This window comes from Fonsecaea erecta, assembly GCF_001651985.1.
Source record: "Fonsecaea erecta strain CBS 125763 chromosome Unknown Scaff3, whole genome shotgun sequence".
NCBI classification, from domain to species: Eukaryota; Fungi; Ascomycota; class Eurotiomycetes; order Chaetothyriales; family Herpotrichiellaceae; genus Fonsecaea; species Fonsecaea erecta.
The window spans coordinates 3,159,556-3,184,980 of record NW_017387246.1 but is presented as its reverse complement, the minus strand read 5'-3'; the positions used below and the strand labels follow the sequence as shown (position 1 = coordinate 3,184,980).

The 25,425-nt window shown below is 52.9% G+C and overlaps 10 protein-coding genes across 10 annotated transcripts; 5 read left to right on the top strand and 5 right to left on the bottom strand.

Moving 5' to 3' along the window:
• Window positions 1–270: 270 nt before the first annotated feature.
• On the bottom strand, window positions 271–3,522 carry AYL99_04400 (hypothetical protein; the record flags this gene model as incomplete). The annotated part of the gene is made up of 4 exons (XM_018835914.1): window positions 271–552; window positions 653–1,826; window positions 2,825–3,103; window positions 3,152–3,522. 4 exons carry the CDS (start codon window positions 3,520–3,522, stop codon window positions 271–273), a joined length of 2,106 nt encoding a protein of 701 aa, XP_018695564.1.
• Window positions 3,523–4,104: 582 nt separating this feature from the next.
• Window positions 4,105–5,039, top strand: AYL99_04399 (hypothetical protein; the record flags this gene model as incomplete). The annotated part of the gene is made up of 2 exons (XM_018835913.1): window positions 4,105–4,980; window positions 5,037–5,039. The coding sequence occupies 2 exons, from the start codon at window positions 4,105–4,107 to the stop codon at window positions 5,037–5,039; spliced, it is 879 nt and encodes a 292-aa protein (XP_018695563.1).
• Window positions 5,040–5,084: 45 nt separating this feature from the next.
• AYL99_04398 (hypothetical protein) lies at window positions 5,085–6,321 on the bottom strand (the record flags this gene model as incomplete). Its single annotated transcript, XM_018835912.1, has 2 exons — window positions 5,085–5,985; window positions 6,140–6,321. The coding sequence occupies 2 exons, from the start codon at window positions 6,319–6,321 to the stop codon at window positions 5,085–5,087; spliced, it is 1,083 nt and encodes a 360-aa protein (XP_018695562.1).
• Window positions 6,322–7,189: 868 nt separating this feature from the next.
• Window positions 7,190–7,657, bottom strand: AYL99_04397 (hypothetical protein; the record flags this gene model as incomplete). Its single annotated transcript, XM_018835911.1, has 1 exon — window positions 7,190–7,657. One exon carries the CDS (start codon window positions 7,655–7,657, stop codon window positions 7,190–7,192), a length of 468 nt encoding a protein of 155 aa, XP_018695561.1.
• Window positions 7,658–8,135: 478 nt separating this feature from the next.
• AYL99_04396 (hypothetical protein) lies at window positions 8,136–8,862 on the top strand (the record flags this gene model as incomplete). The annotated part of the gene is made up of 3 exons (XM_018835910.1): window positions 8,136–8,269; window positions 8,322–8,749; window positions 8,846–8,862. The coding sequence occupies 3 exons, from the start codon at window positions 8,136–8,138 to the stop codon at window positions 8,860–8,862; spliced, it is 579 nt and encodes a 192-aa protein (XP_018695560.1).
• Window positions 8,863–8,963: 101 nt separating this feature from the next.
• AYL99_04395 (hypothetical protein) lies at window positions 8,964–9,302 on the bottom strand (the record flags this gene model as incomplete). The annotated part of the gene is made up of 1 exon (XM_018835909.1): window positions 8,964–9,302. One exon carries the CDS (start codon window positions 9,300–9,302, stop codon window positions 8,964–8,966), a length of 339 nt encoding a protein of 112 aa, XP_018695559.1.
• Window positions 9,303–11,432: 2,130 nt separating this feature from the next.
• AYL99_04394 (ATP phosphoribosyltransferase) lies at window positions 11,433–12,386 on the bottom strand (the record flags this gene model as incomplete). Its single annotated transcript, XM_018835908.1, has 1 exon — window positions 11,433–12,386. One exon carries the CDS (start codon window positions 12,384–12,386, stop codon window positions 11,433–11,435), a length of 954 nt encoding a protein of 317 aa, XP_018695558.1.
• Window positions 12,387–12,854: 468 nt separating this feature from the next.
• AYL99_04393 (40S ribosomal protein S28) lies at window positions 12,855–13,231 on the top strand (the record flags this gene model as incomplete). Its single annotated transcript, XM_018835907.1, has 3 exons — window positions 12,855–12,918; window positions 12,997–13,080; window positions 13,170–13,231. The coding sequence occupies 3 exons, from the start codon at window positions 12,855–12,857 to the stop codon at window positions 13,229–13,231; spliced, it is 210 nt and encodes a 69-aa protein (XP_018695557.1).
• An 890-nt stretch (window positions 13,232–14,121) lies between these two features.
• AYL99_04392 (hypothetical protein) lies at window positions 14,122–19,693 on the top strand (the record flags this gene model as incomplete). Its single annotated transcript, XM_018835906.1, has 2 exons — window positions 14,122–19,115; window positions 19,165–19,693. The coding sequence occupies 2 exons, from the start codon at window positions 14,122–14,124 to the stop codon at window positions 19,691–19,693; spliced, it is 5,523 nt and encodes a 1,840-aa protein (XP_018695556.1).
• Window positions 19,694–21,552: 1,859 nt separating this feature from the next.
• On the top strand, window positions 21,553–23,902 carry AYL99_04391 (hypothetical protein; the record flags this gene model as incomplete). The annotated part of the gene is made up of 5 exons (XM_018835905.1): window positions 21,553–21,746; window positions 21,800–21,963; window positions 22,026–22,663; window positions 22,715–22,897; window positions 22,946–23,902. 5 exons carry the CDS (start codon window positions 21,553–21,555, stop codon window positions 23,900–23,902), a joined length of 2,136 nt encoding a protein of 711 aa, XP_018695555.1.
• Window positions 23,903–25,425: the final 1,523 nt, after the last annotated feature.

Sequence of the window (25,425 nt, the reverse complement as noted above, 5' to 3'; positions counted from 1 at the left end):
AATGCCTCTCCACTCGCCAACGCCATGTGTCCCTCAGCTCGATCCTGAGCTCAAGGATGCTCACATTCCCCCCCCTCCTCCCCCAACAGACACATAACTAAAACACTCTCACAAAGATCTGGTCTAATAGGTATTGAATCGGTTCATGAATCGGCAATCTCGTAAACGTCAACAAAGGCGGGTGTCGACAGCAAAGATCTTCCGTATTCGTTTCATCACCAAAGCTGTCTCGTACCCTCGGGGAAATTGTCTTCTTCACGTGGCTGCCGACTACTCCTGCGTCGACGATGATCCTGCTTCAGCTCCGGCAGAGCGCATGTAAATCCCATCTCCCGCACCGGCGGAAGGAGACGGACCTGCTGAGCCCCCTTGATGCGGCTGCTGTTGTTGCTGAGCGAGCTGTTGTTGGGCGAGTAACTCTCTAGCGTAAAACTCGACCAGCATGGTGCCGTAGGCTTCCAGCTCCTCCACCGGCACAGAAAGTCTGAAGTCGTTAAGGAGGAGGAATTGGAGTTCAAGGTTGTTTAATTCAGCTAGAGGAAGGCCTCCCACCTGTCAGGTAAACCATACGTCAGCAAGCGGATTCAGAAGGACAGCTGCGGAGAGGGAGGGCTGATACGGCGAGAACTTCCCCGGCTTGAGGGAACCATACCTTCGCGTATCTAGAATTCGTGTAAAAGACATCCGAGAAGAATTTACTGGCGCAAGTGACACCAGCGATTACAAGGCGATGAATGTTGTAGCTATCAACCACGAAGAATTGCGACAAATCGGTCGGCATGCTGGCTGATTGAGGAGAGGAGAGATGCTGGGGGGCTTGGGACTGTTGGCGTGAGTCTGACGGAGAAGGAGGCGTGCCGATATCGTGATGCTCTTGAGGGCTGTCCACATTCATGGGGGCCGGAGAGCGCGGAGTGGGCGTGGATGACTCTGGTGCCGTCGCAGGTGAATCATCGGGTCGCCTATTGACGTTGCCCAAAAGCCCCCGATTGACCATGTCGGTCATGCGATCAAAGTAGACCAGCAGACTCAGGAAAACTTCGTAGGTAGTTGGACAATACTTATGTATCCGACTCAGATAACTTAGGATCGTTATTCCTGGGACGTTCTTCCCATGAAATGCCAGGACACAGGAGGCGTGCGGGTTCATATGACTCTGTTCCTCTGTGAGTGGCATCGGCCGATGATGCTCGTGCTGACGATCGTTGGTGGTGGTTATCTTGGTAAGAAGGCCTGCGACCATTTCGATGATGTCTGTGACCGGCATGGCACTGATTTCATATTGCCTGCCCGTGTCCGAATAGGAGCTGGAAGAGCGTCCCGACAAGCGCGGACGGTTTAAATATTCTTCACTCGCCAGACTGCGAATATGTGACAAGTCTCTCACTTTTATCCGACTGGGAGAACTGGCTTCTGACGCACCCAATGACCGGGTTGAGCGATATGTGGGTTGCAGTCGCGGAGAGGGAGGAGAGTGGGCGACCACGACCCGCGGGTCGCTGGTCAGAGGGAAGCCGGACTGATCAAATCCACGCGCGTGTTGGTTCACATTTTGCGGGTAGTAAGAGGAGGGTTGGTGATGGGGGGAGGAAGAGTGAGCGCTGCCTGACTCATGGCCATCGTGCTGGGACCCTGGGGTCGACGAATCTTCGAAAGGCTCGTGGACGACAGGCGTCTGGTCCGAGGAGGCGCTGTATCCTCTGGAGGAGTCTTCGTGAGGAGGATCGGTGTCCACCATCATGTGGTGATAGGGATGCTGACCGAGTCCCGGCGCCACTTGGCTGATCACCAGCGAGCCCATCTCAACCTTTGGCGTAGTAGGACGTCTGCGATAGAGATTGTTAGCCGATCTCTAGGTATAAACAACCCAGCCAGGTCCCATGGCAGAGGCACTGTCGCAGCCTAGCACTGTCCAGCCTGATTATCCCGTGTCTCCTTGTGGATGCACAGCTCCGCGACAGTGTGATTGTGGACGGCAGGCTTCCAGCAGCTTGTATGAGGGGTTGGACAAGAGGTAATACGGTCTTCCAGGACGCCAAACGGGGGGTTGGAAGCAGGTTTTACGGTGGTAGTGGTGGTGGTGATGGTGGACGTTCGGCACGCATTTGATCAGAGTTGGCGGTCGGCGAAGAGCTAGCATGTGCAGCGTGGTTCACAGCCCACGGCGAGCGAGCGGTGGGTGGGGGAAAAAGAAACATAAGGGTGACTTACCAAAGACATTGCGGGAAGGGCACTTGCTGGAGGTAAAAACTGTCAGTGCAGACAGGCGCGTCTATCCCTCCAGACTTCGACGGCCAACACGATAGATACAAGTGGCAAGATATGAAGATAGAACGGGGTGCCACAAGAAAGAGTGGTAGTAATAGAGAGGGAATCGGGTGGTTTGGGTTTAGGTTTGGTTGGGTTGAAGCCCCCGAGGCGCAGTTTCCAGTGGATAGAGCTGGTCAAAGCACGTAGAGCGCAAAGACCCGAAAGGCGGGCGGAGCATTGGCACAGCTTTTGCCATCGCCGCCCTGCCGTCCACCAGTAGTACTACGCATGCATTTGCATCATTCTGCATATGTACAGTAAGTACCTCGTACACACTGATGAAAGGCGGTGGGCGGCGCCTGAACAGTTGGTGATTCACGGTTTACTCTCCAGCCATGCTCCTGCTCGAATCCTAATAACAGTGCCGACAAGGAATCCCCTTAAGCCATCCCATTGCTCAGGAGATGCATATGCACCCTCCAAAAAGGATCCCTGGACGCCGTCCCCCAAACCCTTTTTGTTTATTTCTCCTCAGTCTCTCCCTGGTCCTCGATAGTCTTGGTCTGGAAGATACAAATGTCGCTGAGCACCCTTCGCGGTCAACACCACCATTCGAATAACACCGCCCGAGCTGCCGTCCCATTTGATGGCTTCTCTTAATGCTCCCTTGACAAACTGTATTCCTTCTTCTTCTGTCATGGCTTCTTTCCAGTGTGCATCACAGTACCCATAGATGTACGTTGACCCTGAACCTGCGATGGCATACGGCCCTTTGTGTAATGAGCCGCCGAGAGGTATCGAGTAGACTTGTCCACCGTTCCGCTTGTCGTAGCCTGCGATAATGATGCCAGCGCTGTGTGCAAGTCAGTCAAGGTTCCAAGACATGTGTTAAGGATCTCACCTCAGTTGGTCCTTGTTTTCGTAGCACAGTTCTTGAAACAGTGCAGCAGCAGTCTGGGTGGTGGGAGACTCGTTGTTCATGATCCCGTAGATCCCAAGATGGTACTGGACGATATCCGCAACGGCCTGAGTGTCGGCTGCAGACCCGGACCGGCAGCACCAGATGGTGTCATGGACTTGGGTGAGCTTGTCCGTCACTCGGTTGGCAATATATGCTCCTGTGGTTGTCCGACTATCTGCCCCCAGAATGACCCCGTCTTTGAAGTTGATGGCCATGATTGATGTACCCAAGTTGACTTCCCCGGATTTGAGGTGATTCATGTCGACATGGATTCCATCCTCTCCAAGCATGCCGGTGCCTGGACCAATCATGGTTGCAAAGATAGAGAGAAGAACTGTGTGTTCTTTGGGTTTGTTTGCGGTAGATAATGGAGTGCGGTGTGTGAGTTGTGGAGGGAGGACGAATATGAGGCGAGTATATGGGTGAAGCTGCGCTGCACGAGAAGGCAGAACCAGCAAACGCGTCTACTCAATTAACCTTGGAGACAGAAGCTGCGGGCGGCAAGCATATGCCCTAGTGCCTAGTAGCCTGAAGGAAACGGGGAAACAGGGGGCTTAATTAGACGCCACTTGGCGTTCCAGGCGCGGCTAAGCTCGCCAAAACTACCTCTCCAAGGTAGCCAACGCAGCAGGGACTCGTGCCACCAGGCAACGACCTTCCACACAAGGTGTTCTCCCATTCACGAACCCCCTCTCAGAAGCGATTTACTCTCGTCTCCCTCGCTTCGTACATATAGAGCCGCATTTTCTCTCAAGAAGCTTTACTTCTCATTCTTAGTCTCCTAGAAGTCTCCATACTGGATGAACTCCGTACTCCGTCCTAGGACCATATTCCCACTCCGCAGTTAAACCACACTTCGATAAAGCTGCGCTTGGATCACTCCCACTTGCGCCATGGCTTCTTCCTACCTCTCCTGGTTACGCATACCCGTCTTTGCCACATCAGGCCTCGCCGCACTCGGAAGCAGCCTCCTCTATTTCAAACAGAATGACATTATCTACCCCGCAAATCTACCTGCCGGTTCAAGGACGACGGTGGACCCTCCTGAAAAGTATGGTATTCAGGACGCTGAGTCCATCAGATTTCCCACGCCGGACGGCGAAACCCTCCACGCCTACCTCCTACGTCCTTCCGATCCCTCGTTGAAAAAGAATATTACTCTAGTGACCTTTCACGGCAATGCTGGCAATGTCGGCCATCGCCTTCCCATTGGGAAGGTCCTCTCCCAGAGTTTGGGCTGTCATGTCTTCATGGTGGAATATCGAGGCTACGGATTGTCGACTGGGTCGCCGAGCGAGGATGGACTTTCGATCGATGGGCAAGCGGCCCTCGACTTTGTCCGCAATCATAAAGAGCTGAGGAACACCAACATTGTGCTATACGGTCAGAGTTTGGGTGGTGCCCTTGCGATCAAGTTGCTGCAGACCAATTATCAAGTCGGCGACATTTCTGCAGTCATCTTGGAGAATACCTTCTTGTCCATTCGCAAGTTGATCCCGTCGATCATGCCAGCAGCGAAATACCTTTCGTACCTCTGTCACCAGCGCTGGGACTCAGAACAAAGCTTGGCCAAGGTGGAAGACGCAAAAATTCCCGTTCTGTTTCTTTCCGGTCTGCGGGATGAAATAGTACCACCATCCATGATGAAGGCCCTCTTCGATCAATGCCCCACTGCCAAGGTCTGGAAAGAGTTCCCCAATGGCGACCACAATTCGACCGTGGCGGAGCCAGGGTACTTCGAGGCAATTTGGGGATTCCTGGTCCGGGACGTGCTGCAAGGTCCACAGGGCGAGAAGTACAAGAGAGCCCAAGTTGATGTCGACAGTGACCAGTTACGGAGCGAACCTGTCGGAGAATGAACATGGCAGCCTCATCATGATATCCTTTCAGCTTCATCGACAAGGTCTGTCAGGTTGAACTCCTGGTCGCCTTTGCTGAATTTCTCCAAAAGTCCTCGCCGCTTTTCACGTCCGACGCCCCCACCGTGACCTTCGTAATCATAAAATTTCTGGAGGCACATCAGAAGCCAGCGGCCTTCTTCCACACTCACGCCCTGCCCTTTGACAACAGAGCCATTCAACAAGACCAAGCCATGCGAGTCCGCCAGATCGAGGTGATGGGTGATTGTCGTATGTGGCTGAGCATAGGTTCCATGGAGCTTGAAGGCAGCCAAATGCGTGAAGAGCACAGTACTGGTGTGGGTATTTGCCGTCTTCACGTCCGGACTTGGAGGAACCCCCGCGGGAGGATGGAACCCCCATTGCATAAAATGAATGTCCGCGGCAGACCGTTGTTCGTCGTCTCCGAAGCCGTCGGACGATTGTTTCATGTCGCCGCTGCCATCCTCGGCTACCGGGCGAGGTAAGGGAAGGACAAATTGTGGGTGTTTTCTTGCAGTGTGATAGATGCGATTGTATGTTTCCAATGGTATAACGGCACAGAGCGATAATGGGTCGTTCGCGTGTCGAAGTCGCCAGACATATTCCACCTCTTTGTTTGGGAGGGACGACACTTTTTCAAGATCCAGGTACGAGGAGAGAGGCTTTATTCCGGGTGCACCAGAAGCCTGGCGGGCAGCCGATGACTTTCCTTGTGACTGGCTTGCTGGAGGTACTGGCTGCTGAGTCGGCGGGGGAGGTGAAGGCTGTTGGAATGGGGATGGCTGTGGTCGTGGGCTGGGTGTAGACGGATATGCCGCATTGGCTGCACGTTTGTAGTCCTTGATTTTATCCTGATATGCTTCCGTGAGGGAGGATATCGAATCATGTCCTTCGCTGAACGCGCACACAGCCGTCGTTAGCTTCATGTACACAAAACGACACCCAGCTTGTTCAAAATTCCTTCATTGATCGTGCGTTCACCTTTCCGCCCTGCATCTTCAAAACGCTGCCCGGCATGATCAGGGCGCATCTGTGTGTGTAGACTTACTTCTTCGCTTTCTGCTCCAGCTTATGTCTATACCGGTCTAAAATCTTCTCCTGATTTCTGTGGGTAGTCACGAAGCGGACATCATGGACACGCGCCCAGCGGCGTTGGGTCCGGAGCAGGAGGGAGCGACAGGCGGGGAGAGTCCGTATGGACCGCAGGGCGACGTCTCGAGGGAAGGACATGGTGATTTCCGAGCAAAGGCCGGCGACGCAGGCTGGATGGGACAAAAGAAAGGGGAGTATCAGAAGCAGAGAAAGTGAACGGAGAGAGAGATGGAAGAACATGAAGCTCCCTATAACTAAATTACTCCAAGTGCAATCGGTACGGAGGCGATGGAGAGCTCCGATTGGCTGATCTAGAGCATTTCTCCATACGGCGGAGTGTTGGGTGCTTGATGCGCACATTTCCTGTGAGTGCGGTGGGACTATTATATTGGGCAATGCAGATTGACGAGGGTCACAATACATCGAACAGGACAGTGGCGACAATGGGCGTCTGTATTTCCATAGACTTTCAATATCAAAACAGCCGACTTGATGAAGATTCTAGTTAAGACACTTCTTTCCCAAGAACGCCTCGCTCAATTCCCAAATTCCCCGATTAATCCAATCCAAGTATTATGGCCATACAGTGCAGCTGGGCCTGGTTTATGGTAACGCGTGCAACATGATGTATTCTCCCCAAGTGGCGACTGTCGACGAAGATTTTGATACCACAGCTTTGTGGACAACCCCGGGAGACTTGATTTTTCGGTTTTCAGATCCAGTCGGGTCAGGTGAGCTCATGTGAATCATTTGCCATGAGCATTTCAAGCCTGAAGGAGGCGTTGGGGCATCTCCCTCACTCCGAAGAACGATTGTCGGTGTTCTGGGACGCTTTTCAGAGACTCAGAATAGACTTTTGGCCCATTAACTATCGTCCACCTGCTCTTCGAAAGGCGTGCGGAATCCTTTGACCACTTTGCTGTAAGGCTCAGCTGTAGCACTGACTTGGTTTTGAACCAAAAGAACCGGGACAATCCAGCTTAAATTGTTTTTTTATGTTGGAAATTCAACGACGATATGAATCAGAGGCATCGCGGTAATGCCCAGCTGGTAGGTGTGTGTGCTGGCTGCTGGTAGGTCGCTGGCTCTGCTTCGCTACTTCGGCCGTAGGTGAGAAAAATAGCGACGGTACACTTGAGAAAGATCGTGGCAGTTTGCTCAGGTCTGCCATATCATGTGAGGATTGTATTGCTGGGTTCTTTTTAATGTCTGCGAGTGGTGTGTAAGCGGCGCCGCTGGCACCACCGCTGCTGGCGTCGCGTCTAAAGCTGCGGTTTATGGACCAGGACATAAGAATTCGCCAGCCGATGATGAGGACGGCCACAAAGCCCAGGGCCGCGCCGACGACGATAAAGACAAAGTTTTCAGGCAGTTTGGAACTGGCCAGGTAAGGGGCGCCGGCCTTGGGAGGAACGGTAGGAGGGGGGTAATTGAACCCGCCAGGAAGGGTGGGAAGCGCGCTGTTTGTGACCATCTTTGTGTTATACGACGGATGTGTCTATACTCTGTTTTTGCTGGAAGGGATGCTGAATAGTAGAACGATGTTGAACTGGTATCAGGGAATGGTAACGAGAGGATGCAGGTCAGAGATCAGGTTTGAAGGAGTGCAAGGGTGACGACTGGTGTGCTTCGCTACGTGTGAGAGGTTTCAGATCTGGCTTTTCGAGGAGTCGCGCCCCCATGCGCCCCTAAGAAGTCCGGTTCAAGCCCTCGCTTGGTTATTTTGGGGCTTTGGCACGCGCTAGAACGCTGCCGGGTTAGGCGTGCACGGAAGGTATAACGTGAGCGATTGTGGCTGGGAGGCGGGGAGATTTTACCGTCCAGGCTGCACTCGGTTAGTCCCGGCCTTAACTTTTCTCGCTAATTGTTATGCCCGTGGCGTGTCGACAATTTTTGTGCACAACGCAGTAGGAATTCAAGGTCAGCTTTCCTGCATTCATCGCCCGCTCAAAATGGGCGTGCATAAGAAGACACGCAAATTCCAAGTGAAGAGAATCATCGGCCAGCGAGATGCTCGTCTCAAAAAGAATCAAGAGACCGGCAAGGCGGCGGAGCCTAAGAAAAAGGACGACGTGATACGAGAGGCGTGAGTGATCCCATCGATTTGGTTCAAACGAAGACCCTGCTAAAAGAAGTAGGCCTCAAGTGTCCTCTTCTCTATTCTTTCAGTACAATACTGCCCTGGTCCCACCTTATAATGTCCTCGTCGACACGAACTTCCTCTCCCACACCGTCCAGAAGAAACTTGAACTGCTGTCCACAATGATGGATTGCCTCTATGCAAAGTGCATACCAATTATTACAGACTGTGTTATGGCGGAACTGGAGAAGCTTGGACAGAAATATAGGATTGCATTGCGAATCGCAAGGGACGAAAGATGGGAGCGACTCAAATGCGGTCACAAAGGCACATACGCCGATGACTGCATCGTCGACAGAGTCATGAGGCACAAGATCTACATTGTGGCTACCAACGACAGAGACCTGAAGAGGAGGATTCGGAAGGTGCCTGGAGTACCTATCATGAGCGTGGCTCGTGGAAAATATGTCATTGAGAGACTTCCAGGTAAGTTCAACCAGAAGAGCACTCCCAAAGCCCTTCGCGTTTTGGTACCTCAACAATGTGAATTTTGTGTCGAACCGCTAACCAAACGCCCGACAGATGCCCCTGAGAAGTGAAACCTTCAAACAATTTTTCCCTGTCGAATTAGACCAAAACAACTTTCCGTGGTAGATATTACCGAGAACTAGAAGTGCACCGTCGTCAGCGCCGCAATATTTCACGTCCTATATCTCCACACTTTCCACGCCGATTCCAGGATCCAAGCAAGCAGAGCCAAGGAGATCGCGCTCAACAAGACCATCGCCGCGATGACCTTGCTCCGCATCTGAAAAGCGTCGTCCATCTCTCGCTTGGCCAATTTGCGTTGGTGGGAATGATAGTAACCATCTTGACTGCCGGATCGGGCGAAGATGCCGCCGTACGTTTGGCGGTCAATGAGGAATAGCGATATCAGAAAAGATATGAACAGCACCGGTGCCACAATCACGCGGCTGAGGAGGGATTCGGGGACAGGTGGTGCGTCGGAGTGCAGTGGGCTACTTTTCCTGGCCGACATGCTCAGAAGACTTTCGTGCCGTCGGATTCCACGCCTGTGAATGATTTGTGATAGAAGCCCTGAGGCAGCTGCTCTGCGGATTTCACATAGGGTTTTGCTTGAGGATGGACGACTCCCCCCAGGTCTGAAACTGCGGATGCTGGGATAGAAGTGTGTCGCGTGGGGTGCCGGTTGGAGGCTCGCTTAGTAACTCCAGCTGTGTGATGTCACTTGATGCGGCGAGACTGCTCGGCTGTAGCCGGCTGCGAACGACCGGTCGTTATTATCACATCTCGACGGTCGCCTCAGAGCGCTCTACTTGTGGCAGCGAGATCAGATTACAAAGCGCCAGCACACCCGCATGCAGAGCGTAAGGTGCCTACCACTCTTACCTAGAAACCATGGATCTATCCGGTGCCAGAATACTGCCCGTCGACAAGAGGCAGTCAAAAAAGTCTTGCCCGACAAAAGGGCAATGCGTCCGAGCTCGACTTAATCTTCAGCAGTGACACAACCGATGGCTATGGCCCTCGTGAGCGGCATGTAGGTGCTGTGCAGCTTGCACGGATAGATGATATCGGGGTGCTGATGTTTTCCGCCTTTTTTGCAATGTAAATAAAGTCATCGTCAGCCTGTCTCTCTCTCTCGCGCGCGCGCGCGCTCCCATGCATCATCCTTGACACCGAACATGCAATTTTCTTCGACCTCGTCGCAATTGAGATTTGTCATCAGAAATCGGAATCCTTACATCTGCTTCTATACCGGTCCTTAGGTAATCTGGCAACTAGAACCACTATGCAACCAAGCATCAAGGACATGATCTCTACCCTATTTGGGTATTCAAGGGAAAATCTCAGACGATTCTACTAAGCTTGGGAAGAGAATACCTGCGGAACTCCTTGCTCCCATCTTGGGCCAAATCTTTCCAGAGGGTCGTTACAACATCAAATTCTCCACCGAGATGGGTCTCGTGGATCGCCACATCCACCTTCTCCGTGATGAATACATGGTATGAGAGGAGGGTCAAGAGCTGGAGATATCCAGGGATGTCTAGCAGGGGGTGTCGCTTGCTTAGGTAGCCGATTCCAGACCTCGAAGAACTGGTGTACGAAAAGCTCTTTGGAAATTGGTGCGCCATTGATTCGAAATCTTTCCCGGGTGTTCTGCATGTGTGGTGAGGTATACAGCCCGACGTTTCCAGGATAACCATCGAATGCCCGTGAGCTAGCAGAAGTGAGGAGGTAAATGCACATATGCTGCCCTTTCCCTTGGTACCTGAAACGTGGATAATTCGAAGTTCATCGACGGTTTCTCCGCTGTCCATTGGCCGTAGTAAGGTACGTCTCAAGGATCAAGCATGGTTTACCGAGAAGTCTCAGCCAATTCCAACATGTCATCTGAGCCTCGCATAATATCATCTAGACTGCATGGCTCGCGCTTTTCTTCCGTTGAGATGATGCAATGCTAACTGTAGGACCTGAGAAAAAATTTCCAGGGAAAAGTCCGCAACCCTGCCTCGTAGCTTCTCTCCACCATGTTCGCTGGAAGCATCGATAATACGATCAAGATAGCCTCAAGCAAGACAGGAACAATATACAGAGCGTTGCAACGTATGAGTGAGGTTGGTTCAAGCCAGGAGGAGTTAGAAGAATATGTTCAACTTTGGGGTCGTTGGGGTTTGCCCTCCCTTCCCACCAATCCCAGTGAACGTCAGCCTGGTTTGCGTTACTTGGGCCTCTCCATCAAACATCCCGATGATTTGTACACAAAGAGGGGTATTTTATGTCACAGGGTCTTCTGGTGTCCATCCCTCCGTCCAGGATACAGGAATTGTATGCAGAAATGCAGTGGATGCCTGTCAGAATACGCCTGGTACTTGTGTCTTGCTTGCACAGCAGCGCCAAAGTCGGCTTTTCTCGAGGATGATGTCTGGGTAAAATGTCTCTTGTCTACAATCTCAATGTGATTTCCTGATAGCAGGCAGCTCTCTAGCCAGTCAAGATGGGCTTCATGAGCGCCGTCGTTGAGGTAGTCTTCCCCTTGCAATTTTGTCCGGTGCCTCCCTCGCAACATTGAAGTGTCTCGATGCATTCCTCTATGTCCATTGCGCCACTGACTCGCCCTTGCTTACGTTCCCGTGGAGCGACTGTCTCAACCGGTCCGTGAATTCGCTATATCCAAGACCAAGATATCTGTCGCGCCTACTCCTGTCAACTCATCCATGACTGTCGCAATGTGCTGCTTTTCGACCATCGAGCTCACGGCCACCCAGTCCGGTTCCTCCAAAGCTGTTATCGTGGGCGCCCTCTTGCCTGGAGTGATCTTGGTCGCAGCTGCCAATTTTGCTCGCGGGACGTTATACTGGCACAAGATATATTTCTGCGCAGTAATGACCCCGCGTATCCGCGCGGCGATCTTGTTGACAAGTTGTTCATTCGAGACCGATTTCGACTTGATCAAGACGGCTGTGCTCTCGACCACTGTTTCGATTGCCTTGAGCCCTGCTGCTCTCATCGTCTCCCCGGACTCGACCAGGTCGACAATTCCGTCTGCCACACCTAGAGCGCAAGCTGCTTCGACGCTACCGCCCACAAATTTGATCTTCGTCTTCAGCTTCGGAATCGGACTGGCTGTGCCATTTATGCTCTCCTTGCGCCCGCCCATGCCTTCTAAGCGTGCAAAGTAATCCTCAGCAAGTCCGGTAAAACTCGTCACGATGTTCTTGCCGACCAGGTCGTTCACATCTTGAATAGGGCCTTTCTCGGGGACCTGAACTTGCAGTTTACACCTGCCAAATCCAAGGTCCATGATTTCTTCCACTCCTGATTCCTCACCTAGAGCCAGATGGGCGTCATGCTCAGCCACTTGATCTCGTCCCGTAATCCCAAGGTCGACTCGTCCTTCGCCCACAAACGTGGGAATGTCCGCCGCGGGCAAAAAGATAAGTGCCAGCGGGTGGTTCTTCACTAGAGCAATGTCGAGTCTGGTTTCCCGCCGAAATTGAATGTCGGACCCTGAGAGGAGGTCGAGAGTCGCGGCTTGAAGGCGGCCTTTTTTGGGCACGGCGAAGAGGAGCCGGTCGGAGAGGTGATTGACGAGATCCATTGCCAGCGTAATCGACGTCTACTAGATTGTCGCCCTTTCCTATGCGGCGGGTGTCCAAAATCCTGCTCGAGCGAAGTCTTCAACCCTTCTAGCCCGCGAGACAAACGAAATTTTCAAGCTCTGACGGGCCTGATGTGAAGGACAACGATGAAGGAGTGACAGCACAGTGCAGCAGCGTCTGTGAGAAAACTCTCCGAGTGCATTCAAGAGTCAAACCTCACCGACTTACCTCTGACATTTCTCATCTCCAGCGCTGGCAGAATCGATCTGAGTCGAGCCGTCTCATCGGAAAAATTTCAGGCCGGGATTTAGCCGAGGGAACTCTTGGCGAGTTTGCGCCCACATTGCACCAGCTGCGTTCGATACTTTTTCGCGGCGCTCAATTTCCAGCCAGCAGGACACAATTGTGAGCCACCGCGAATCTACAACTTGAAACCCATACTCCCCGTCCCAGTCAATACCATCAAGATGGATGCGGCAGGCAAAGTCCCCGTCAAACTCGTCAAAGTCACCCGAGTCCTCGGCCGAACGGGTAAGTTAATTTACGAATGCCAAATATTCATGTGCGGCTGTCGCTGGTTGTCTTTACTTACGCCTTCATGCGTTCCAGGTTCCCGAGGTGGTGTCACACAAGTGAGAGTCGAATTCATGGACGACACGAGCCGAAGCATCATCCGAAACGTCAAGGGACCAGGTACGTGAGGTCTCTGAGTAGGGGAATATTTGAATGCGCAAGAAACACTCGTGGGCAAAAATAACTGATGATTTCTTTTTGGTCTACAGTGAAAGTCGACGATATTCTGTGCCTGCTCGAGTCCGAAAGAGAAGCAAGGAGATTGAGATAATGGCTTACGGCGGCGTGGGTCAGGAGGTACTTGAGGTTATGGAGATGAACCTGAGAAATTTGACGAGCGTGGGAATAACGGCGATGTTTCGAGGGATGCCACTACTCGAGGGGAGTGCTGGTCTCAGTATGATTGGCACTGGAAAGCGACGGCCCTCGGTCGAGCGTTGTACGGGTCGGAAGGGTCTTCAACAGCAAAGCATTCGGCAGGACCACTGAGTTAAAAGTCATCAAGAACCATTTCAAAGTCATCGTGGGCCGTTCCTCCTGAGTTGCCCCCTGTTGAAGTTCTCCTTATGAGGCGTGAACTCGGTCGCCACACTTGAGGGTCAAATGGTGGCCTCAATTTCGATGCTGTCAAAAAGCACGCGACTTCACCTATGGAATGTCTAGTGACCTCGTTGTAATCTAACGTAGCCTTCCCCGCAGCACATGGTGTAGCCGTCCCAGACATCTTCGTGATTCGTTACATCCCCTAATGAGGACATCAACTCAGCCTTGGGACACTATTGCGGCTCATGGTTGGTGCACAACGTTCGGCCTTGGCAACGTCGCCGCCTTAGTAAGAAGGTCAAGGCTTCACCTGGCGACGTGGCGACACCCCAGACACTGATAGAATCATAGAGCATCATCTCTGGGAAGCCTCGATGACGAACAGGCTGTTGCCTCCCTGTTGGCTTTAGATCGTTTTGATTTCAGTCGCCCTTGCCTTGAGTCAGGGAGTGACAGGTACAATCAACTCACTCTCATCTTCTCATCCACGATCAATTCAATCATTGCCCCTTCGCAAGTAGAACCACCCGAGAACGGTCCTGGCAACTCCCCATTTCACTGCAGCATTTAGTCAGATGATATGAGACATTCCTAGCGTGATTCCCAAAAACTACGGTCATGGCAACGCAACAACCCGCTCCTGACGCGGAGCGGGAATACAAGCTGATCTCTCAACTCGAGATGCGGATTGCCTCCGCCTCAACGGACGAAAAACTCGAGTCGATTCTTCAAAAGTTCCTTCCGGCTCTCATCCTCAAGCTGGCATCCCCAACGCCTCAAAACCGCAACCTCACGATCAAGATATGTCAGTATATCAACCAGCGGCTGAAGATCACGTCGTCCATCAAGCTCCCCGTAGCAGCGTTGGTCAAGACGTTTCGCGAGAATGACAACGCTTTCGTCAAGCGGTTTTGTCTGGTCTTCATTGAGCAAGGCCTTCCGAGGCTGGAACTGGACCAGGGGATCGAGTCCTTGCCCGGGGTGTTGCAGTTTGCCATCCCGAAAACTGAAGGCTTTGATGCTACGGACCGAAAAATGTGGGCAATCGCCTTCGACTTTCTCCTGGAAGTACTGAGGAAATGGAAGATCCCGGAGCGAGGTAGCAAGGAAGATTTGGCTCTCTCAGAGACGTTCTCATTATCACCGACACAGACAGATATGCTTGTCAGCCGTTTGTGCGATTTCTTGCTCTACGATCCAAAGGACTCCTCCGCTCAAACCCAGGATGAAGATTTCCAGCCTGTCATGGAGAAGAACTTCAGACGCCGCTCGGAAGTTGTCTTGCCAATTGCGAAATTTTTATTCTCCTCCATTTTCACCGATTCGCAACGTCTCATTCCCGCCACTATCATGTCTGTTGACCCCAACGCCTCAGCTGCAAATATGAGCGACGTTATGTTTAAGCAGTGCAATTTCGACTTGGAGTCTGAGTCAACTATTGACCTGCTTTTCGGCCTCTTCAATCGGTCCAAGCCCAAATTGCAAACACGAATCCTAAGCCTCTTATCTCGCAGCCAAAACTCCACTAAGCGCACCACGGTGATCATGGATATTGTGGAAAAACAACTCACCCAGACATCCAACGCAGGCCTCGAGGCAGCAAAGCTCCGGGCAGCTCTGTTTTCCTATCTCACCTGGACGGTGCGTGTTGGCGGCCAACATCTCGCCGGAGAAATCAGCCACCGCATCCAAGACCTGTTGAAAGAATATATTGAGATGCAGGGCTGGCCGACCATGAACAGTGACCACTCCTCAGCCGCATCAGAGGTGGAGCTTCGCTCGAAAGCGTACGAAAGTATCGGCCTATTGGCAGGCCTCAAAACCGAATCCATGGACAACGATCGCATGGTGGTTCTGATTACTTGGCTTTTCACAAGCCTCCGCTGTGACACGACACGCGAGATAAGAAGCAGCATCGAAGAGTCTATCGGCCGCATCATGAACGCTCTACCTCCACTTGGCAACACCTCAACTGCAAACCGCCTAAAAGACCTCTTCCTGTGGAATGTCTTGGCAGCTCCGGGCCAGGAAGACCCCATCTATTTCCTACCCACGGTCAACAGCACCACCTATCCAGCTGTACGGTTTGCGAATAAATGCCTACCGTTTGACGACGTGGACGCTCGCTTTATCGATGTGCTAGCCTTAACCTCAGCAAGCGGCAGAAGAGAGATTGCCGAGGAAGGGGCCAGGGGTTTAGACCCGTACTGGCATGCTTCTAATCTGCGCCTCACTACTGCTTCTGAGAATCGAAAGCTGCAGCTGCCGAATCTCGATGCCTTGGTGGAGAGGTTCTTCGGAGCTAGTACGGCACAGACGAAACACTACGACAATCCAACAGTGCTGGCCGCTGCCGTGATGTTTTGTCGGAACGTCCTCCATTGCGAAGCTCTCCGCGGAACAGACCTGGCTCCCGAAGAATCGGCGGATTGGAAGCAGACTATCGACGCCGTAGTCAGTAATGACCGTGATGCTCGACGCCGAATACGGTCTTTTCTCCAAAATCTGGGTGGTGACGTGCTCTTGCCGTTGCTGCGAGCAGCATTGGATGGAGCATCCAAGGGGAATGGGGAATGCTTGGATCTATCCCTGGAGCTTCTTTCTCTTACCCCGACGGACTTGTTGCTCAATCTCAAGGATGTAGGGCTAGAGGCAGCTGTACGTGTTGCAGGAAATTCAGGCTTGCAGCTTCGAGCCGCCCGAATCTTTGGTATTCTCGCTTCTCTAGACGAGGACGCCGAAGATCTCGCAAAAGCTGAAATTAATGAGGTCAAACGTTGGAAAACAGCCATCGGCGAAGACTTGGTCAAGGTTCAAAGCCATCTCCTCCGCGCCTGTTTCTGTCTCGCCAGAAGATCGCTGCGGGTGAAACGGCAGACATCTGATGACACAATTCGCGACGCAGTGCAGATCGTTGTCGAGATTGTCAAGAACTCTTCAGACAGGTCTGTCAAAGACACAGCATACAGGTCACTCCGTCAGCTGTATCTTTGCACCCCTACAGAAGAAGGTTCAAACGACGAAGAAATGCTGAATCAGTTGATCGCAGACAGCAAGAAAGAGAGTGAAACAGCAGTCTCAGCCGCTGGGCCAGTGCTAGGGATTTTGCATGCGCGCGGTACTAGTCCTTCAGGCTTCGAATCGCTCCTGGATCGCTTGCTAGGACTTCACGAAGTCAAACGAGCTGAGTTTCATTTCACACTAGGAGAATCCTTTGCTGTTGCTTGTGCTGGGTTCAGATCGCTATCTACGCTGACAGAACTCGACGTTGATGTGGATGTTTCGGGACTGGACGTCAACGAGCAGCTTCTGATTGTAGTCCTCAACAAAGTCCTCGAGAATTGCAACACGACAAAGCCAACCCTGAAGAAGGCCGCTGCAATCTGGCTTTTATGCATTATCCAATACTGTGGTGAATTACCCCCTGTAAAGGCGCGACTACGAGAGTGCCAAGCTGCTTTTGCTAGGTTGCTGAACGACCGCGATGAAATCGTCCAAGAGACTGGCTCCCGGGGTCTCAGCCTTGTCTATGAACGGGGCGACAAGCAACTTCGGGACGACCTGGTCAAAGACCTGGTCCAAAGCTTCACAGGTAGCAATGCTAAAATGTCCGGAACTGTAAACGAAGAAACGCAGCTGTTCGAGCCCGGTGCACTGCCTACCGAAAACGGACAGTCCGTTACGACTTACAAAGACATCGTCCGCCTTGCCACAGAAATGGGAGACCCGAGCCTGGTGTATCGTTTCATGAACTTGGCCTCAAATAATGCCATCTGGTCAAGTCGAGCGGCGTTTGGAAGATTTGGACTCGGCCGTGTGCTGGCGGACTCCACGTACCTCACGGAAAACAAGAAGTTTTATCCTAAGCTTTTCCGATACCGATTCGATCCAAATCCCAACGTCCAGCGGTCCATGAACGAAATCTGGCGGGCGCTAGTCAAAGACCCGAATGCTGTTATCAATGAGAATTTCGACCTGATCATGGGGGATTTGCTGCAGAGCGTTGTGTCGGGCAAAGAGTGGCGTGCCCGCGAGGCCAGCTGCGCGGCAATCTCTGATCTCGTGCAGGGGCGAGACGTTGACATGTTTGAAAGGTACCTCGACGAAATTTGGACAGTCGCTTTCAAAGTCCTGGACGACGTCAAAGAGACAGTTCGATTAGCGGCCTTAAAGTTGTGCAGAACGCTCACGAGTATGCTGATACGCAACCTGGAGATTGGAGAGGGCAACTCCAAGCGCTCTGCAACCATGCTCGACCACGCCATGCCGTTTCTGCTGCAACAGATGGAGAGCGGTGCGGCAAAGGAGGTCCAACAGTATGCTATTGTAACGCTTCTCGAAGTGGTGAAGAAGTGTCCTCCAAAATCTCTGCGTCCTTTTGCACCAACCGTTTTGGAGACGCTGGTGCTCTCCCTGAGCTCTCTTGAGCATGAGAGCATCAACTACCTCCATTTGAATGCTGACAAGTATGGATTCACCGCCGAGAAACTGGACAAAATGAGAGTTTCGAGTATCAACGCGTCGCCCGTCACGGAAGCAATCGAGGACTGCTTGGAAAGCGTTACCATGTCAGTTGAGTCGAGCGACGACCCCAACGCCATGCAGGGCGTCGTGTCCAAGACTCACAGTGGAGGGCGTCCAGCAGCGATGGACGATGCAATGCAACGGCTTGCCAATGCCTATCGAGCAGCTATCGGACTGCCCTCCAAAGTCGGCTTAAGCAGAGTCATGACGACGCTAGTTGTTCGCCATCCCACTGCTTTCCGACCGTACGCCGACAAGTTCATACAATTGACGCGCAAACATATCCTCGACCGCAACGCCACCATCAGCGTGGCCTTCAGCACTTCGCTGGGCTACTTGATCAGACTGGCCTCGGACAAGGAGATTCAGGCAACAAGCAAGTACGCGCAAAAGTTGTATTTCGAGTCGCAGGAACTAAGCCATCGTTCCGTGGCTGGCGAAATCATACAGGCAATTTCCAAGGCTGCGAATGACGTCTTCATGAACTCTGCGCCAACCTTTCTCCCCTTTGCTTTCATCGGTAGACGGGACACCGACGAGGAGGTCAGGGAGCGGTTCGACGCTCCCTGGAAGGAGAATATTGGTGGCTCCCGGTCCATCAATCTCTATCTGACGGAAATTGTGGGACTCATCTCGGCACACATTGGGTCGCCTATGTGGCCGATCAAGCAAGCTTGCTCTTTGGCTGTGGCCGAATTGGTGGGGTCGATAGAAGTTCAAGGAAAATATTCTGACAGTGAGGCATCTCTCATTTGGGGAGTGATGCAAGCAGCCCTGGAAGGCAAGACCTGGGACGGCAAGGAAGAGATTGTCAAGGTGTATCCCAAGTTCGTGCGAGAAGCTCGGTCACTGTGGACGAGTGGCCAGATCAGCCAGCAGATGAAGAAGATTGCAATCCGCGAAGCGAAGCGGACCAACGTTGATTACCGACCTCACGCCATTGAGGCTCTTGGAGAGTTTGCGGTTGCTCGAAAAGATCTAGACCTAAGCCACGAGGTCCTACCTTATTTGGTGGAGTTGATGGACGAACTCACGGACCAGGATGCCATGGAAGTGGACGAGGCTAACGGGAAGCCCCTGAAGAATCGGTGAGACAGCCCCGCTCATGCATAGACTTACCACTAACAGTAAAGAAAGCGCACAGACCGTTATTGAAGCGACAGTCAGCGCGGTTGTTGCGTGCATGTTCAGGATCCTGTCCACTCATGCACGCCCCGAGAGTCTAGACTCGGCGACGAAGATCGTTCAGAAAGCACATGGCATTCGATCCAGCACGCTCGACATTGCACTATACGATGCTGCAAAATTTTTTGTTGTCGAGGGGCCCAAATCAAAGGGGGTGGTGGATGGTGGTGAAGTCCTTGATGAGAAAAATACCTCAGCCTCAGCAGCACGGTCGGGGGCGCGGGAGGGTTCGGAGTTGGACGGTCAAAGGGCTTCTGAGCCATTTCAGCCACTGGTCATGGCGGTGCTCGCCTGTCCGCCGGAGCCTTGGCGAGAACCGGAACGTGCGCGAAAATCACGTGCGGAGCTAGCCCTGGCCGTTACTCAACACGGCCTGCATGACTCGACCGCCTTAGCGGCGATCCTCGATCCCTGGCTGGTCGAAGAACGGTCGAGACCTTTACGTGAAGAAATCGGACGAGCTCGACAGGCTTGCCAATGAGACCGGTTGCTTGTTTGGATTTTTGGTGTCATGCAGCAATAACCAGCGTTGGGACCTTCCTTCCTGGGACCACGGGTGTGATTTCCGTCCCCGGCCCACGGCGATCCAAGCTGCTGCTGGTGCTGCTCGGGTGCCAGTCTGTTGGGATGGCGTTGATGCTACCATAGGGCTGATCATGGTGCACGGACCACCAGTCCCGGTCTCCTCTCCACCCTCTTCAATTGCCGTCGAGGGACTGGGGTTTACCCATTTACACTACTCGGTATTGTGTTTGGAGCAGAAGATGTGGGTTGGCCGTTGCGCTGCTGGGGCCCCCTCTGCCACGTTTTTGTTGCATCCGTGGCGTCCATGTGTGTCAAGCTCTGCCTGTCTTTTGAAGCCATGTATCCTGGGGGCCTTCTCCACAAAAATCAGATCTCGAATCCGGCGACACGTGGTTTTTTCCAGCTCGGTTCAGTAGAATGGATCTCTAGCCTCAGCCGTCCGTGTGTTGGTGCCCAAACAAAGGTAAGCGAGAAGTCTCAGGGGGAGTCAGTGGCGCTTCAGGTTGACCAGGTATCCCCTTTTTCTTGGGGGCGTATGATACGGAGGGTGAGTACGGAGTACGAGGTAGGGTGGAAGGAATGCTTAGATTTCGAGAACACGTTCGTGGACTCCGATGAGGGCGGGGGCTGACTCCGGGCCTCTCCACCACTAGGCTCATGGCACTAAGGAAGGTGTGGTGTCGGAAGAATAAAAATCCGCTTCAGGCATTCTCGAGAAGATTTACGCAACCGCAATCAGGATGGGAGAGTCAAAAATCTGGCGGTGAGGAAAAGGAGGGACGGGATGTGCTATGTACCAGTGAGGTAAACCAAACCAAAAAAAGTGCTTGGATAGAAGTGATGGAAAGAGATAGAGAGAGTGAAAAAACACGCGGGGCCAGAGCCACCTTTTCCACCATCCCCACCCAGTTGGCTGGCTCCGCAGTCGGCCGATGCATCCACCAATCAGGGAAAATCAGCGCAGGGCCGGCGGATCTCTCGGTCATACTGATTTTCCGTTCCGAGGAAGTTTTTCCGTGGGACCCGCCGTGGCCCATGCATGCCCATGGTACGAGAAACACCTTCCCACACCTTTCACCTTTCGTCCTCTCCACCCGATTGCATTCCCTCGTCTTTGGCTCGACACCCGATCCTCTTACCCTGGCCCCATGTCGAACTTTACTTACGTGCTTGTCACTGCGATGCTTCCTTTCATGGTCTGCTTGACGCTCTTGTTTTTAGTGCTGCAGGATGGATCTATCCCTCGATGCCGGAAGCTGCCCTCCTGCGTCCCATGGTGGACTCGCCAGCCAGTCCTGGTGACCCAGGGCACTCGGGACTGCGCACAATGACATCGTGATTGCCTCAAACTAAGAACCCCGACCATACCAATTCCTGATTGACTTCTCAAGGGACCAGGGATGTATCGTTTCGTTCTTCAATTCAACATCCTCCACTCCTTGAACATTCTTTTCAAGTGCGTCCGCCTTCCCATTCTCCTCGAACATGGTATAGCGACCGGCCTGGACTCACCACCTCGAAACTTCTTTTGCCTGTGAAGGTGCTGCTGTGTTGAATACCTGTTTTTTTTTCTTGCTGCGACGCCTGCCTTTGTCTGCCTTATCTCCTTCCACCGCGCGTCACCTCGTCTCGATCCTCCTCTCCTCGGTCCTCCAATCTGCGTCCAAGCCTTGTCCTCTCCTTGTTGCCACACGGACGGTGTGAAGCTGAGCGATTGAGGCACTAATGCATGCGGCCTGACATGCGTCGTTGCCCTTGAACAAGTTGTGCGCCGTCACAACTGGGTCGTTCGAATTATTTTGCGCAACATCCTTCATGATCACCACCACAACACTGGTGATGCCAGTCGACAAGCGAGGGGAGGCCTTGAGAAGACCGCCGCTGCGCTTGCCTGTGATTGCCCCCAAAGAAGACCAGTCTTCCTCGGCTAGTTCCAGCCGCAGTGGCCCTAGTGTCCCTCCCCGTTCCCGGCTGCCTCCACGGTCGAGAAGTGGCTGCTGGACTTGTCGGTGAGTCGTCCACCCAGCTCGTCCCATTTTCTGGTGTTAATCGTGCCAAAAAGGTCGCGCAAGGTCAAATGCGATGAATCCAAACCCGTCTGCGGCCCCTGTGCTCGCCTGAGCCTCAACTGCGACTTCAATCCTCGCATCTCTTTTCGAAATGACACCTCGCGAGTCGTGGGACGCATGCAGGATGTCACCATCGCTGCAAGTCCAGTGTGGGATCGTGAGTATCCTCCCTCCCATCGACCGCACGATCTGAAGCAGCCGTTAATATTTGTCCTGCAGCAGCAACTTCTCCAGCGCTGACCGAAAACAGCCCTGGATCGGCCGACGTGGACGATCTTCCGCCGTTCGCCAGCCTAACCACAGATGAGGAACGGGAGAAGAAGGCAGAAAGGTCAAGCCCTGGAACTTACCACGTCGTCGTCAACCAAGAAAGCTTCCGAAATCTCCCAGAATACACTGACGAGCCCGAAATCAAACAAGAATTGTTGCCGCCGCCCCGTCGAAGCTCCCTAGCCACCTCACTCGCGAGTAGCTTCAGTCGCGACGCGGGCACCGAAGTCGTCCCAGTCTCGGGGGATCCCAACATTGTCGTACTGCCCCGATTTCAAGACGTGAAGCGACGCAGCACCTTCAGCTCCAATCGCGCTCGATCACCTATATCTCCGACACTTGGACATGCAATGGTCAAGGACGAAGCAACTATCAAGGTGGAGGATCCGGAGGAAGCTGTGCTCAGTGAAGAATCAGATTCCATGCCCGAACCTGAGCTGCCCGCCGTCGGCCAAGAAGCGCGATACCTGCGACAATTCCGGCAGGTGGTGTGGAAGCATTTGGTTCCAGCAGAGCCTGACCAAAGAGACGGTATGGCACGGTCAAGTGTCCACATTCTAGAGCACGCTGCCGCCGGCTTTCCTCCTGTGCGTGACCCCGTCGGAAAGATTGTGAGCCCTGCTGACCCTTTATTACAGTTGCACCACGCAATGATGGCTGTCGCCGCCCTGAGTGTGGCTATCCAAGAAGGGAAAGAGTGGCTCGATGCTCTTCAATATTACCAACAAGCGTTGCCTGCATTGCAGTCCACTCTTCGCGGCCCCAATGACTTGTCGTCTGATGGCGCTTTTCTGACTCACTTCCTCTTGCTGGTCTACGAGGTATGTCGACATTTCTGACCGCGCCATCTCATGCTGACCGAATCGCAGATCGCCGCCGCCGACGTCGAGCACTCGAATCTTTGGTCGCAGCATCTGCTGACCCTGCTGCAAATTTCGCTATTACGACGCGACGAGTTGGGTGGCGAAGTATTCCCATTTGTTGTCTGGTGGATCTGTAACATTGACCTTGACGCCCTTCTCAGCGGTGCCGGCAATGGGGGATACGTCGAGTCTTTGCTGAACAACGATCTCATCCCTCCCCCGAGCTTCCACCTGTACCCTCTGGGCCTTGATGGCTCGAGTGTTCTTTACGCCGACGAGGTGGAAGTTCTCCCGATTATCCTACAGCTCGACTATGAGGTAACTCTCTTAGGCATTCGGCTGGCACTCCTCGCACGCGAATTTCGGAGTGATATCACGTTCGACGGTGTGGACATTCTACAGAGATCTCAAGCTCTGCGAATTCGCCAAAGCCGGATTTTCGAGCTGCAGGAGGCGTTACGTCAGTTGTGGGTGACGCCGGCCGTGATGATGATCAACCAAGAGGTCGATAACCTCCCACTCCGCCCGAAACAGTTGTACGAGCATGCCGCGTCCTTGTATCGGGCGTGTATCATCTACTCACACACGTCCATATGGCCCGGTCAGCGGCTCGAAACGTCTCCAGACTACGACACGGAAATCGCTGTGGCTTCCAGTCAGATCTTACAGATGACCAGCAAAGCTCTGGCGGAGGATCGGTCGTACTGTCGTTATCTTGTGTTTCCCGTGTTCATGGCTGGGTTCGTCGCCACGGATGGAGCACATCGAATGCACGCGGTGGACCTGCTTCGCGAGATGGAGAAAAGCAGCATTGGGCGCAATACCACGACCACACGCAAAGTCCTCGCGGCGGTGTACGAAAAGCAAAATGAGCGATTTATGAATACGGGACAGAGTCTCGACGTGGATTGGATGCACGTCATGGTCGAGGAGGATCTAATGATCGTGAACTTTGGGCTTTGATATCCCCCATTTGAGGCAGTGTTTGATCGGCTTTGACGCAGAGCGCATGTATTCCCCCTTTGGCAATAACCAACAAGCGCGGAGTTGAGGTGCATGTTGTCTGCAGATGATGATGCTGAGAACCATTTTCTGCAATCTTTGCTGCGGAAGCTTCAAGGACACTTGAGCGACGTTATTAGAAAATGCACATAGTTGTCTATGTACATACAGAAAGCACGCTGTTAATGATACCACCATCGACCAGATGATGTCTATACATGCATCTACTTCGCCATAACTCTCTTCACGTTCCCGTGATGTACTTGTCAATGGCAGCATTCGGTTATTGTGTTTTATCAAATGCGAGGTGGCATCGGGGACACCTCTACCGGCATCTTTTCAGCAAAAACAGTGCTTGCGTAGTCGATGTGATTCGCGGACATTACACTTCCAGGGGTGTGGAGAATCTTCAGCTCCGGTTTGAACTCTAAACCACGCCATTGTTAATCACCCCTTGTTAGTTGAATACCTGCGAATACATATGTACATACGCGTCCTCATACACCTGGAGATCTCAGGTGTCGAGCAACTTCTTTTTCCTCGGCAGAAAAGAAATGCGCAGAGATAGTGAATGGGAAGGAAAATGTGATGCTTCGATCATTAACTCCATCGGGGCCATGTCCCTCGGAGCGAACGGAGGAGATGTGTGGGAAAAGTCTGCTCTCGGTATGCGGGGTTCGGAGCCCGTTATTACGAGGCGTATGTACTTTTTTCTTTGCACCATCGTATGACTGAAAATGTGTCTGGATCGTCTTGTCCCGGTCCGTTGTTGTAATGGCGGGGGGGAGGAGCCGGGAAGAAACACACTATGTACTTATTGGTAATTCACTGTGGCGCCCGCATCGGGAAGGGGGGGGGGGGGGTTGGTTTATAAGTCGAAAAAGAGAGATCGGCCAGCCAACAACGGTGGAAAAAAAAAAGAAGGCATTGTTGTTGTCGTTGTTGGGACCAGTCGGGTAACGACGCCAATTGCGTTTCATTGCCCCGGGTATGTTGGGTGGACAGTATTCCGCAGAGCCGTCCTTTTGTCATGGCGGGAGATCCCGGTGAAGTTTTCCGTCGATGTGGCCCTACCGTGTGTACTTACCCACCCGATGCACGCGAGTCTGGTAGAGGCAAGACGGTGTTGGTGACAAAGAGGAAGAAGTTGGATGGGCAATTCGCGCAGCTGTGGGTCCATAATGACATCGCCCATTGGTCGCTGCGGAGGCGGCTCGCTTCGGATTTTGGCCGCGGTGGTGCGGGCCTTGGCCTTTGGTCACGTGTTGGGATACGACTGCCGGACTCGTGCAGACGCGACTCCAGTGCCGCCTTTGAGTCTGGAACTCCGACTTCCCTCTTGCTGCCCAAATACCTACCTATGTATTTTCTGCTCGGCTGCCCTTTTGGCTCGTTCCTCGAGGATTGTGGCTGACGAGGTCGGACCACGGTCTTCCCGTACCAAACCACTGCATTGTTTTGCCACCGGAGCTCTGTGGCGCTGT